This window comes from Lycium ferocissimum, chromosome 10 (genome assembly GCF_029784015.1).
Source record: "Lycium ferocissimum isolate CSIRO_LF1 chromosome 10, AGI_CSIRO_Lferr_CH_V1, whole genome shotgun sequence".
In the NCBI taxonomy this organism is placed as follows: Eukaryota; Viridiplantae; Streptophyta; class Magnoliopsida; order Solanales; family Solanaceae; genus Lycium; species Lycium ferocissimum.
Window position 1 is genome coordinate 49,845,399 of NC_081351.1, and position 14,377 is coordinate 49,859,775.

Consider the following 14,377-nt stretch of genomic DNA (forward strand, 5'->3'; position numbering starts at 1 on the left):
GTTGAATGTGTTGATCGTCGCGCCTTTGTAGTTTTGGTAATACTGTATTCAATAGCATACATAACATAAGGCGTTTGGATGATGGAGGTAAAAAGACATAAATAGAGTATTTTTTATTAGCTTTGCGGTCACTATAACTCGTAGTGAGATCTGGAAATGAAACGGAGGGAGTATTGCTATATAAGTTGTGCTATATAAGCAAAGAAAGCATTGCACAGTCAATTATTTTACCAGCGCCTTGTGCTATGGCGCTTTCGATTATGGTGATGTTGATTGTTAGTGCATCTCCGGCTTCAAGCAATATTGCTAGCAAAGTAAATAGTAGAAAGGTTTCCATCCTGCACATTAATGATGAAACTGTGGATTCAGGGATTGCTTAAAAATGAAACATAATGTTGGTATGATCAAGCATGCACATATAAGTAAAATATGGTCATAACTTAGAAAGATCACAGTTAGAACTGAATGAAAAGATCGCAGTTTAGAGAATCGAATGTACGAACTTAGATGTATTAATTGAAGTTATTTCTAATGATTTCTCAAAAGCGTATCCATAGTTCATCTTTTATAGGTTGAAAAATAAAAAGCAACTTTCAAGCTAAATATGCGACTCGGTGTTTCAAGACTCTAGCTCTTTCTAGCTTTGAAGCCAAATTGCATTGGCATAAAAGATACATCTTTAAGCGACTCACTATCTGTTGCCGTGCGAATCATTTAGGCAAAAGGAACTGCTACATTTTATTTGACAAATAGGCAAGTGAAGTTAAAGTTTTGAAATATACACGAAAAGATGAAGATTAATCTATCCTCCAAAACCAATATGCATTATATCAAATAGTGAATATGGTGGAAACTAATTTCACTGTAACGTCCAAATCCCGAGCCAAAACCAAGAGATGTAGTATTATCTGGCGCGGGATAGATTCAAAATATGTAAAAACATGGTGTTAACCGAAAGGAAAAATGCACAAGTTAGTACTCCTCACTTTGGTATTAAAGAGAATTCACTGTAACCTTGTTCTTCTTGGAAGGGATTTAGAGGTGAATGAAACGGTACGATTTCGGCTCTATTTGTAGTCAAGTAGACAAGTAATGCATGTGTCTATCTCCATCACTTATTTACTTATTTTCTTCTCTCTTTGAACAAATTCACATGGTTACTCTTGCTATTTGGCAGTAGAATTTTTTTTACCCATAATCTGCTTCTTTTATTGGAGGTGAATTAATCTCTCTTTACTTCTTTTATCTTCTTCAAACAATTCACATCATCACATGGGTTAGTCTTCAATCATTAATCGTTAAGTACATGGCCCATTAATGAAATTCTTTTGAAAAGGTCATCCTATGTACTGTTGTTATACATTAGAGGTTGATGTTTTTGGCAATGAAATCATGAACTCGTTTATCCCACAAGGACCACTCTATGTAATGCGCTAGTATTAATATACAAATAACATCTCTTGCATTGGACGGTTTCGTTGACAAGGAAAGAAAAGTTAAAAAAACGAAGAAGCTGATCCTGCATATCCAAACTGCAACACTATCACTGCCAAATTTGGTTTTCCTTCCTTCACTAACTTCAATAACCTTGTTGGCATGCTTCTTTTTAATTTGTAGGTGCTACTTCTGAAGGGGCAGTGGATCCTAAGGAGTCCCAAGAAATGAAGCAGAAAGTTACTCAACTAACAAGTACACTTAGTGCCACGGAGGCAAGGATGTTGCATATGCAGGCCCAAATAGACAGCTTACTCAATTCGGGCCCCTCTAATATTCCCCCGTGTCCCGGGGATGCTCGTAGGTCACAGCCCAGTAGACGACGTAGGTCACAGGCCAACGTAGTTCATGCTCTTGTTGATGAGGATAGTGGGGGAGGAATCAAATCATGTCTCTAACACCCAACATTGACTTTTTTTGATTCGTATACTTTTGGATTGTAATATTGCTATGTTTTCTTGGATATGTATATGATATTTGATTATAGTTTTAATTCGAATTAGATGTACTTTTGAAGGTGAATTTGATTGTAGAATGTGTAGTTTTATGATTGTAGAAGTACTTTGATGAATTGGACGTGTTGATGAATTGCATTGTTGATTTGGTTGATGAATGAGATTGGCAGGTGGGCTGCTGTAAAAGCAGCTGAATGCTGGAATTATATTTCCAAATTTTCGACCTCATGAGGTCGAAATCCACTTAGATATTGATAATTTTCGACCTCATGAGATCGAAATCCACTTAGATATTGATAATTTTCGATCTCATGAGGTCGAAATTGTACCCGTAAATTTAAATTTCTACCGCATGAGGTCGAAATACGAAACATTTTGAATTGAATTTCGACCTCGAGGTCGAAATCTGGCAACAATATTGCTAAATTTCGACCTCATGCGGTAGAAATTCTGAAAATAATTTTTTTATTATTTTTATATTCTATCATATTTTGACTACAAGAGGTCGAAAACTTTAAATAATATTTATATAAAATAATATTTTCGACCGCATGCGGTCGAAATTTTATATTAAAATTTAAATAAAATTAGCGATTGACTTCTTGTCGCGAATATGTTAATTACAAGTATATTAGCGACAGACGCGAATCCATCGCTAAATAGGTTGTTTAGTGATGAAATTCGTCCGTCACTAATTCCTCTTTTTTTAGTGGTAGAGTTTATTTTACAAATGACTATTCAATTTTATTAAAAGTTTTCTCTCAGCCGATTTTCGTCATTTGTGATTTCTTGCTCTTAGTATTTTTTAAGTTAGTTCTAGACTTCGTGAACAAGTAGACCATTGTCCGAAGTTCCCATTCCGATGAAATTAGTTTGTGTAGGATGAACGATTTTCGGTAATAATGATAATTTTATTAGGCATTATTTCTGTAACAACTTCATACGCCGTGTTAAACAAACTAATGGGGTGAAATTGTCTAATATTTTCAGCATTTTGGGGTAAGGCAACTATTAGTTCTGTTTATTTCTTCCGGCATCTTTCCAGATTAAAAAACATTCATGCAAAAATCAATCAGTTTTGGACCCGTATCAAGGGTAGGTGCTTTGAAAGGTTTAAAAGAATTTAAAGCAAGTCTAATTTTTTTTGCTAGAAATTGGTTGATTAAAAGCAAGGTTGCTAATTGAAGCACATAACTCTTGTATAAGAGACATTCCTGTCAGAGTGCGGATCATGTTAATGTAACCATTTAGAAATGTTAATGTTTAGGAATTTCTTAATTAGCCTTGAAAGAAAAAGGGAAGTTGCTTGCCATGAATCTTGTTTTTGAAGTAGTTAAGGTATTCTTAGGAAAACATTTCCTTTTGAGTGCACTTACTAGTATTAAAGATGATAGATTCTTTTCCCTTTTTCTTTTTCCCCTTCCTTTCTTCATATATCCAAAACAATAAAGATCATGAGTAGCACAGTAGGCACGATCCAATGTTACATTTATCAAAATAATTCAAAAGAGATCAAGAAATTAATGTCCATTTCATTGGAGTGAAAATTCCTGTTTTTTTTTTTTTTTAGTACCATTAATTGTAGCCATATGAGTTACAACAACGAATGCTGGCCTTTCGCCAGTTTTAGGTGCAAGTGAATCACAACATCTCTCAGAATTTTTCCCTCTTATAATACACTTCAATTTTCCCTACCCACTCCAGCTTTGTCAGTCACATTACTCAACAAGTATATATACTATTCCCACATCCCCCACAAAGCTAGCTAACATATCTCATGTTTTCCCTCAAATTATCATCTAATAAAATCAGAAACTTTCCCCTCTGTTTAGGCTCGAATTCGCCTCAATGCAAGGTAAGCAATTAATCGATATCCAACAAACATTATTAGGAGGATTCCGAGGCTCGCGGATGGATGAATTTGACCTTTGATATCTTGTTCAATGAATTTGCAGCTAGCTCTATCACTTCCCTGATGTGAGCACCCTAGGAAGTCCGAAATTTCGTTGCCTTCTCCATATTGGACATCAATAAGTAGTCGATAACTGTAAAATGTGGTCGAAATGTACTTGATCCAAGCTAGGCAAGCTGGCACTTTGTGCACGTAGAACCCTCCCGTTAGAACGAATGCTAACATCGTTACAGTGATCACAGTTGAAGCTTGCTTAGCATCCATAATTATGGCGCCAAGTGCTAGACCGAGTCCTTGTGACACTATCACGTAGCTCAGAAGGACGAGTAATGTCAGAAGGAATGCCAAGAGTTGTGGCTTTAGCCCCGCCATCCAGTACGTTATAGTGAGGAACAATGTAGGCAAGATAAGGTCCATAGGAAGATCTCCGACGATACGTGCCATGAAATAGGAGGAGAGCGTGTACATACCCGAAGCCCTTTCCTTCATGAATATTGCACGTTCTTGAGGGAACGCGAAAACAGCATTAAACGACGGGAAGACTCCCCAAAAGATGGAAATGAAGAAGAGGAGGCCAAGCCTGTCCTGTATATCCCTATAGTCAGAATGCCACCACATAGAACCAGCTAAAAGAGAAGCTGCAATTACTTGAAAGACTCTCAAATAATTGAAAGTTTCATGCTTTCTTTCTTTTAGCCCTCTTTGAAGGAGAATGCTGAATTGATTGAACCAATTGGAGATGCTACTTGTGCAAGTTCTTTTGGAACTGGAACAAGTATTATAGGTTCCCATGTTCATGACCTCTTTAGGAACTGTGTTGGTTGTATCCAAACAAGCTGCTTTGACCTTGGGAGCTAACAAATTGTTGTAAGTGGATACCAAAGTTTGATTTACATTAGGCCTTTCTTTCTCACTTACTCCATCAAACTGGCAAACCCCTGCATTGTTCCAAGTTATCTTTAGTGAGAATTCCAATGTAAAAAAGATTAAGTGCTCCAATGAAAAAAAAATGAAGTGCTCCAATGTCAAAAGAGTTTTTAACTTCTATGCACTTACAGAATTTTAACACTTCCAAGTTACTTAAAAGATAATTACAAGTAATAGTCCATAAAAAATTTAGATTAGTAACATGGACAATTGACAAGTTACCTGTTACGATAGGTTAATACATACTGATAGGATAAAAGTTCTTTACTGTGCTTATAAGTTAAATCATTTTCAAACCAAAAGCATAGTTTTTAAGTTTTAAATTTGCTTTTCCACCATAGTTAATGACTGTTAAGAAGCCAAGTTAGTTTACAATGGCTAGGTTCTAGACAATGTGAATGCTCTCAAAACATAAGAAATAATGTCCATGTTTTAGCTACAATTCATGCTTAAGCAAGAATTAAGCAAGTGGAATGATGCCCCTAGAGAATTTTCCTCTAAAGAAAAACCAGTGGTGAAACATAAAACCATGTTTCTACTTTAGCTAACTCACAAGAACTTGTTTTAAAATTGCTAATGGCATCTTACTTATCTTCACAAAAACCAAAAGATTAGATATTCAAAGGAATAACATATACTAGTATGAAATAAAGAAATTGCTATATGCAAAATGGTCATAAAGGCAAGGTACAGCTACAAAGAAAACAAATACACTAGTACTAATTATTGTGGGCATAACTAGTAAAGACATCTAACTATTCAAGAATTTGATACGAAATATGTCAAATCAAGTTGATTGCATCCTCCTATCAAATATAGTCATCTTTCCACAAGGTAACTTACCTGTCACCACCTCAATACTTTCCCAAATTATAAGCTAAAGTAGCTTACTAAATCTCAGTTTCTTTAATATTACAATTGGAAAGAAGTAGATATGTATCTTTAAAGTTAGAACTACAAAAAATCATTAAAGTCATGTTAGCACTCAAAATAAAAAAATTAATTTGTATCACATAAAGCAAACAATATTTTTAAAAGTAAGAAAGAGACAATTAATTAATTAGTTGTAGTAGCAAGTAATAATAAGTAGTCTTGAGGAAGTAATTAAAGCTGTCCAATGTTGGTGGCAAAGGGTGGAAGTCCACTAAAAGAACATAATGCTCTATTTTCTGCTGCTGCTGATGAAAGGTTTGGGGCCACCATCATCTCCACTACTTATTTTCTTCTTTCACAAATCTCACTATTCACAAACACAAAAAGTTCAATTTGGTGGATGAATCTGAATGCTTCTTGATTTGCAAAGGACCCTACACGTGGAGCTCTTTGATAAACTTCTTAATATCAAAAGATAGTCCCATGTAGAAAAGTAGAACAAGAAAAGAATTGTTCTTTGTTGAATAAAGGAAAGGAGGTGGTTAAAAGAAGAAGAAAAGAAATCTTTATTAGTAGATCAAAGATGCCTATCAATTATTGGAATAAAAATGAGGGTTCGAGCGTGACAAGTGTAATTCATCGTTGTAGCTCAAAGTATGTTTAGACACATTATAGATCAAAAAGGTTCCCAATTCTCTTTTCCATGTCTCGTGATATAATTGATAAGTGACATTTATCGTCTTCATGGATTTTCTTTTAAGGTAGATATAGACTTACAAGAACCTACGTTCCTTGGGTAGTTCAGAAATGCTTCGTGCGTGTCAGATCATTCAAAAGTTATATATTTTTGGAGGATCTAATATTTGGGGTCACTAATAAGAGGGATTTGGTTTGGGGTTATGATCTATAATTGAAGTAACTCTAAACTAATTCAATTTCTTCACTTAACTCATAGTGGACTTCTGTTACTATTGCATAACATCTATATAGAGAAAGAAGTCATCAACTAATTAGGTGCAAAGTTTGACCATGTACCACTACACTTCCAAAGGTGGTTATGTAATTATAACCATTGAGCATTGAACTTATTAGTGAACATCATTAACAAACTTTAGACAAAAAGTAAATGATTAAGGTTGATAAAGCACGGAGAATCCATTGACATTAGCCGCTTGACATTTTGGACCAAGAGTAACAATAATTTTTTATTTTAAGTTGACATAAATATCATACATTATATGAATTAATGGTCCTAAAATTAGAGAATGGTTGAAACTATTTCAGCCAACAAATATTAAAATCCTTGTAGATCTTGATGCTAGCTTTATTTTCCTAAAATATTTTGATCCATCAGATAAACATAAAATACACATCCAAGATTTGCAAGAACCTTACTATAATGGGTACCCTCTTAGGCTATCTAGTAAACAGCAAGGCATGTGGCTTGTACGAAGTAGCAAAGCATGTGCTATAATATTACTATCCCATATGAGATGATACCCAACCACACATTGGGGGTCCAACAAAATAAAGTTTATAATTTTTTTCCATTTCTCCAAGTATATCTATGTCTATAGGTAAAAGTTGTAAAGGGTGCTGGTGGAGTCATTAACAAAAACACATGATTAAATTAAGGAAAGATCCATGTGGAGCCCTAGCAAAATTTTCAAAGTTTAGAGGGAGAGTTTTGAGGTGCTTTCTTTTTCTTTTTCTTTTTTGGGGTGGGGTTAAGTGCTCGTGTGTACCAACTAGTTGGTCCCATAATATGAATGGATGCTAATCTACGCAAGCAATGTTGTCACACTTCTCTTTAATCCATGTTATCAACATGTTGTCCAATGACAAATCAAAGAAAAGGAGCAAAGCTCATTTTATGTTTTGTTTAATACTCTAAAGTTGCATATGCGTTATGGCCTCAACCTAATATAAAAAAAGTAAATAAAATAAAATAAAAGAAAGCAGGTCAAAATGGTGTCCAACAATAGTTTGTATGCTATATTACTTAAAACTATAGTCTTTAGCCTGGTGACATGTCCCCACAAACTATTCTTGAGAATATGATAGAAAATTGGAAACCAAGTATCATGGAAACACCCTGCAGTGTCGAAACCTCAAAATCCATAACAATATTTGCAAGTACTTTGGACACAGATTTCTTTCAAGAATGGAGTATCAATATTCTCAGTGGAGTATGACCCAAGGTTGAAAGAACCCCTGACCCCAAAACCAGAAACAAAATCATTTGATATTGAGACAATAGTGTGACACTTTGTTTTTTATGAAGCTGATGTTTGAGATTAACCTGTTTACATCTCGATTATTTCAATGGGTACATGTGATTTTTCATTAGTACGCATAACAAGTAATGCTGTCACCGAAACTTAGATAGATGAAAAAATCTCCTACTAGTATTATTTGTCTCTGTTAGGATTTGAACCCTGATCTCTAAGGTGTCCACTGACTTAATTGACCACAAATGTACTTGTGTGACTTATTGGAAGCTATCTCTAAATTGTGCTACTCCACCAAAGTAGGGAAGGACCGTAATTAGTACAATCCTGCACATAAAATCCTAGCTATGCTCTAATAGTGGAAGAATGGCTATCCCTAAATTGTACTACTCTTCAAGTAGGGAAGGACCACGGTCGGTACAAATCCTGCACCCTAAAAACCTCACAATGCCGTCAGACCATTACCTCTTCTGTTCATAATATTTTACTACATACTATATATTAAATCTCTTTGACTTCTTCGTATGCTATTTCTTATTATGTTTAGTGAAAAATATGACTCAACCACCCAGTCAATGACCAAACCACCCAGTCAATGACCATACTTCAAGTTGAAAATGAAGTAATTTTCTGAGTACTCAGCTTGCTTGCATCTCGATTATTTAAATCGGTATCTATTAGCTTCAACTAGTACACTTGTTAAGTAATTCTGTTCACCAAAACTTAGACAGATGAAAAAATCACCTACTAGTATTCTTTGTCTCTCCTACGATTTGAACCGTGATCTCTAAGGCTTGCACCCACTTAATTGACCACACATCACCCACTTAATTAATCACAAACATACTTGAGTGACTCCGCACCAACTTAATTGACCACAAATGTTCTTGTGTGACTTGTTGGATGGATGGCTATCTCTAAATTGTGCTACTCGATTAAGGTAGAGAAGGACCATGATTGGTACAATCCTGAAACCTAGCCATGTCAGTGGACCATTACCTTGTCTGTTCATGTTACCTAGCCAAAATAAGTTTGACATTTTCATAAAAACTTAAGCAAACAAGATGGTGTTTTCTACAATAATGACCAATGGCGGAGCTACACTTGTCCAAAAGGAATCTCAATTGATCATATCCCTTTACCGGAAAAATACACTATGTAGATAGTTTAACTTTTTTATGTATAGATTCTAGATGTTAAATCTCCTAGACTTCTTTGTATGTTATTTCTTTATATTTTGAATTTTCTTTAGTGATAATTCACTTTGCCGCTAAGTCCATATTTCAGGTTGAAACCCAATTATTTTTCAAGGTCATTCACAGCAAGAAATCTTTTACCATCATGTTCCCCATAATCTTTAGACACAGGAGAAAGATACTAGACTTTCAATACTCCATGATGATGATAAAGTGATGGCATGTGTGTCAATCTAAAATTTACTCATCATGAATATGAGAAAGGGCTGCCACAACAAAGAGCAGAAATCCAGAGATAATTGTCAAGATGAACCATAACATGTCACTATCAGTCTTTCAAATTATACAGAGTCAACTCTGAAATAACAAATTTCTTTGTTTTCTGCAAATTTTTAGTTAGGCCCAATTTAAATATAGGACTGTTTCAATGAAGCATCCCTATCAGAGTAAAGTTAGTTAAGGTATTTGTTCTTCAGCAACTAATTCATAATCCAGAATGGCATAATTCCTCTAGAAAACAGACAAATATTAAAAGGAAATGCAGGGTCCACTTTTCTCTCCCCAACTTCTGCCCATTAAAGAATTAGAATCAAGATTTGCAAGTAAGTATATAAATTAATTAAGGGACCCCATCTTTCCATCAATGGATCCCCACATTTGAGATTAGCAATTAGCATCAGGTACTTTGGGAATGATTTACCATATTAAAATGATTCCAAGCATTTCCAACTCACAGCTGATCATGTGTGTTTGATTAATAATAATAGATCTAAACTAACGATGCCGCCTTGTTTTTATTTTTTATGCCATTAATAGAATTTTAGAAAGACAAAGTTTATTCTCCCGGTTGAGATACGTTATTCTAAGCTCGATAATACTCTAGTGAAATTATTATAAATATAGGATACATTTATGCATGAACGAACAAAACCACTCGCGTAAGTAACAAATACCCTTATTTCAAAAAGATGCAACTTTTTTATTTTATTTATGCTATTAGGAAGAGATTAACTGGTTGACATTGCTTTACATATGGCCAAAGACATTAATTGGAGTAAATTACTTTTGATCTGAGAAAAAAGTAAGGATTTGAAGAGAAAAAAGAAGTGGGAACAAAAAAAGAAAAAAAAAAAAAAAGGAATAGCCGACCAGCATAAGAAAAGGGACACGTGGAGTGTAGATATTTTTTTTACCTAGTAGTTCCACTAATTTATAATTTAACTTTCTCAAGATTCAAATTTTAGGACGTACATATGATGAATGTTATCCACTAAAACAAAAAGTTACCAACTTTCCACGTTATATGATAAAAATGACAACGGTTACTGTCACAGTCCACCAAGACCACTTAGGCATAACTTAATCTTCACTTAAATAGAATCTCTAAAGTTAAATCCCATTAGATCAAGAGGAAAAGGGATATTTTAAAAGATCTTAAGAAACGAAATACTTAAAAAAGAAGAACAAAGAATGTTGAAAAAAATCTAGAGCCAAAAGGTAAAACTGCCCCACTTGACCACTTCTACTTTAGGACCTTGGTCAGTTTTGCTACCCTAATGTACATATGCATAATAAATATCATTTAATGGTTTGCTTGTTTTTTTCCTCCCTTCATTGATGTACCTTAGTAGTTAGTACCAAGTACAGCTGGTGAGTCTTTATAAATTTTAGTAGCAGTAGTAGTAACTTTCAAAGTTCTTAACATTATCACAACACAACTACGAGTAGCTAACACCCTCGGAAGTTGATATTTTTCTAGTTGTCACACCAAAAGAAATTTCAACTTCCCTAGTCACACCAATGGGTCCTAATTAAGTGGTGTACCTCCTCCTAAAAAGCTTGCATTTCAAGTAATCTTGACCATTAATCACCTTAATTATCCTAATCAAAGCCACTAGATACGGGAGAGCCCTAGCTATATATACGTCATCAAAATGTTGTGCTTCAACTTCTTTTTTTAATGATCGAGAAATCTTTGAGAATGAATTACGCACGATTTGAAACTTAAGGGATAATTAACGGGTCAGTCTCTTATACTATTCTCCACTTAACTATCAAATTTTCATTTGTGGCATCTGTGATACACACTTGACTCAAAGTCGGAGGCGTACTCCGTGGACTTATCATCAATCAATCATTTAGGCTATCATTTTCTTAAGAAAGCAATCAAAACGACTTTTTTTGTGGAAATTATGGCTATAGCAAGTCAGCATGTACATGACAAAACATCTAATTATATCGAACTCAAACTACAAGTACGTGATACAATAAAATAGGGAGTAATAATATACTCACATGTTTTGTCAAAAAGACAAAAATAAAGATAAAGTAATTTAACGAGACATGCATCTACCATGTATAGGTGTAGATATAGACAAAGAATAATACGTACCATTAGCGAGATCAAGGAGGAAATCTGCTGGATTCATGGGAAAAGATGGAGAAAATCCAACCGACTCGAAATAATTCATTGCATCATTTCCTTTTCCAAAATACAAACACCTCCCTTCCGACAAAACAAGAACTGAGTCAAACATTTGAAAAACCCGGCTTGACGGTTGGTGAACGGACGTAATTACAGTTTTTCCCTTCTGAGCTAATGACCCGAGTGTCGAGACCAACCGGTAAGCCGCTGTAGCGTCTAGACCGGACGTCGGTTCATCGAGTATGAGCAAACTCGGGTTTATTAGCATTTCGTGTGCTATGCTAACGCGTTTTCTTTCACCACCAGACACCCCACGTATGAAGCTGTTACCAATTATTGTGTCCTCACATTTATTTAGTCCTAACTCGGTGATCACCGAGTCAGTAACCGCGATTTTTTCCTTCCGGTTCAACGAGTTAGGGAGTCGGAGCAGGGCACAAAAGATTAGAGTTTCGCGAACCGTTAAGTGTGGGTAAAGCACATCATCTTGTGTTACGAACCCGGTTCGTTTTAAGACTTGTTTGTTGAGTTTCTTGTTATTTGCGAGGATTGTTCCAGTGTAGCTGTGTCCTTGGAGTCTTCCTGCAAGTGCATTTAGGAGCGTTGATTTACCACTCCCTGATGGTCCAAGAACGGCTAAGATTTCACCTGGTGAAACCATTCCAGTAATCCCATTCAAGAGTGTACGTTCTTGATGAATCATGGCCGTTGGATTTTCAATATCGGTTGATAATGATGTGGGTCCACTTGCAAACATCTTTCTTAAGTTGCTACTTCCCCCACTTGTTAATTTATTCTCAAGTTTTATCCTATAACTTACGTCCATGAACTGCAAAACAAATTGTCCAACAAAAAAGAAACACCATTAATGTTATTATTAATAACAGGTCAATTTTTCTTGAAGTCAAATGAGTCGTTATTTTTCCCCCCTTCAGTCACCAACTACTTGACTCTGACACTAGATTTTATCCTTTTGAACGTAATAGTAATTGCTAGGAGTATTATTCACAACAAAATTCTCAAATTTGATGATAGCTAGTGATCAAGGGTCTAAGACCGGAGATTAAATTGTAAACTCAAAAACCTTTTGGTTTAGCTCATTCCGCTTACAGGTTCAGAATCAATAGTACAATTCAAGTGTTTGTGATAAAACTCTACTTAAAAGTATGTATAAATAATTTATTAAAAATTCAAATAATATTTTTCCGAAAATCCATAAACTCAAAATTCTAACCTTGTCTCTACTTATTACTATGTGGCTTAATTCCCAAAGAATATACAGAAAATGAAGAGGTTCTTGAAATTGAAGTGTATGTTTACCTTAAGGGTGATAGGGAAAGTAGAGGAAGACATGACAAAAGGGAGGTCATGTGAATGAGAAAACTGATGAGGAGAAGAGTCTTTGTTTGTTTCTTCCTCTGTTAGTGTTGGTGATGTTGTTGTATTCATCGTTGTTATTGTTTCTAAGCTTGTAACAGGCATTGTTTTAGGTTTCTTGACACACTTTTCTTTCAACAGAAAAAAAGGGGAAAGGCAAAGTATAGATAGGAAGAAAGAAAATGGCTTAATTACTAGGAGAATAGATGAAGAGGAACTAAGAGCTCAAGGGATGAAGCCCTATTTATTTGCTTCTAAGCAGTGAATAATCGCCACGTCATACTAGGCAACCCATAGGGGTGTGTTACGTGGCATTTGGCTCATATAACCAGCTGTACTTTCTTCTTCCTCTTTATTTTATTTTATTTTATTTTATTTTTGTCTTTATTTTGTTTTTAGTTTCACTTATGCGTTTATGTTTTATAGACTGATAGATGTAAAAAGTATTTATATGATTAAAATATTTATTAATTAAATTTTCTGATAAAAATGATAATTAATTTATTGTTACATGTTAAAATTTACTGAAGTGTTAAATACTTTATGCTCCAAGTATATATATGTTTATTTATTTATTTTTTTTTTCCAATTTTTCCTTCTTCTTTTTAGTGGGATGTGGGGGGCTTTTTTATAAGGTGCGCGGGGAGGGACTGCTGCTTGTTTGCTAAAGCTGCTAATTAGTGCTATATAGTGTTTTCAAAGGCCTGAGAGTTTTGGGGCGAGTTTTCGGGCGAAGCGTATTAAAAATGCCGGGTGTAAATGAAAGGCGTAGATCCACAGGGTGTACGTTCTAGAATTTGGGAATAAGATACTGGTGTAAAAGTGTAAGCCCCGGACATAAAAGTGTACGTCCCGAGAGTTAAATTTGGTTTTTGTTGTTTTTTAAAAGTATATGTACTATTGACTTTTTTTTTAATTGATTTAATGATATTCATATTTTTTGCTTTCATGTTGAGAGATTTTTCCTAAAATATAATCCACCTGTTTCAATTTGTTTGTCTTACTTTCCTTTGTAGTCCATTTTAAAAAGAATGACTATTTTCTTTTTTGACAACTCTTTAATTCCAGCTTTCTACATGACATGGTTAAGACCACAAGATTAAAGGGCATTTTGATACATTTTACATATTTTCAATTTAAGACGACAAAATTAAAAAGTTTTCTTTACTTTATTAAACTCCGTGTTAAATCAAAAACAGACAAACAAATTGAAAATGAGGAAGTATAAATAAATAAAGCCACTCTCACAAAAAATAACAGAACCATAAATAATTTTTTTTTACATGATTATGCCTGAAATTGATATGATAGCTAGAGATTCCATAGCACTATGTTCCTAGTGCTGACAGAGGTGGATCCAGAATTTAGATTCTGTGGGTTCAATCTTAAGAATTTTAGTATGGAACTCATTATATTTTAAAAGTTATGGATTCATATCTACTATATATATAATTTTAATAATTTTTTACACATAAATTTATACTCCG

At 34.5% G+C, this 14,377-nt stretch overlaps 1 protein-coding gene and 1 long non-coding RNA gene across 2 annotated transcripts; one reads left to right on the forward strand and one right to left on the reverse strand.

Annotated features, from left to right (window-relative positions):
* Positions 1-3,325: 3,325 nt before the first annotated feature.
* LOC132034199 (ABC transporter G family member 25) lies at positions 3,326-13,070 on the reverse strand. Its single transcript, XM_059424480.1, has 3 exons — positions 12,834-13,070; positions 11,481-12,342; positions 3,326-4,799 (listed from the first exon to the last, which is right to left on the reverse strand). The coding sequence occupies exons 1-3, from the start codon at positions 12,993-12,995 to the stop codon at positions 3,778-3,780; spliced, it is 2,046 nt and encodes a 681-aa protein (XP_059280463.1). The 5' UTR covers positions 12,996-13,070; the 3' UTR covers positions 3,326-3,777.
* Positions 7,951-9,844, forward strand: LOC132034200 (uncharacterized). Its single transcript, XR_009408991.1, has 3 exons — positions 7,951-8,078; positions 8,112-8,582; positions 9,713-9,844. It is a non-coding gene; the product is annotated as an uncharacterized LOC132034200 (long non-coding RNA).
* Positions 13,071-14,377: the final 1,307 nt, after the last annotated feature.

Coding starts and splice junctions, on each gene's coding strand:
- LOC132034199 (XM_059424480.1), bottom strand. CDS start 12,995: ATGCCTGTTACAAGCTTAGAAACAATAACAACGATGAATACAACAACA. Junction 12,343..12,833: donor CTTTCCCTATCACCCTTAAG/GTAAACATACAC, acceptor TTTGTTTTGCAG/TTCATGGACGTAAGTTATAG. Junction 4,800..11,480: donor CCTCCTTGATCTCGCTAATG/GTACGTATTATT, acceptor GGAACAATGCAG/GGGTTTGCCAGTTTGATGGA.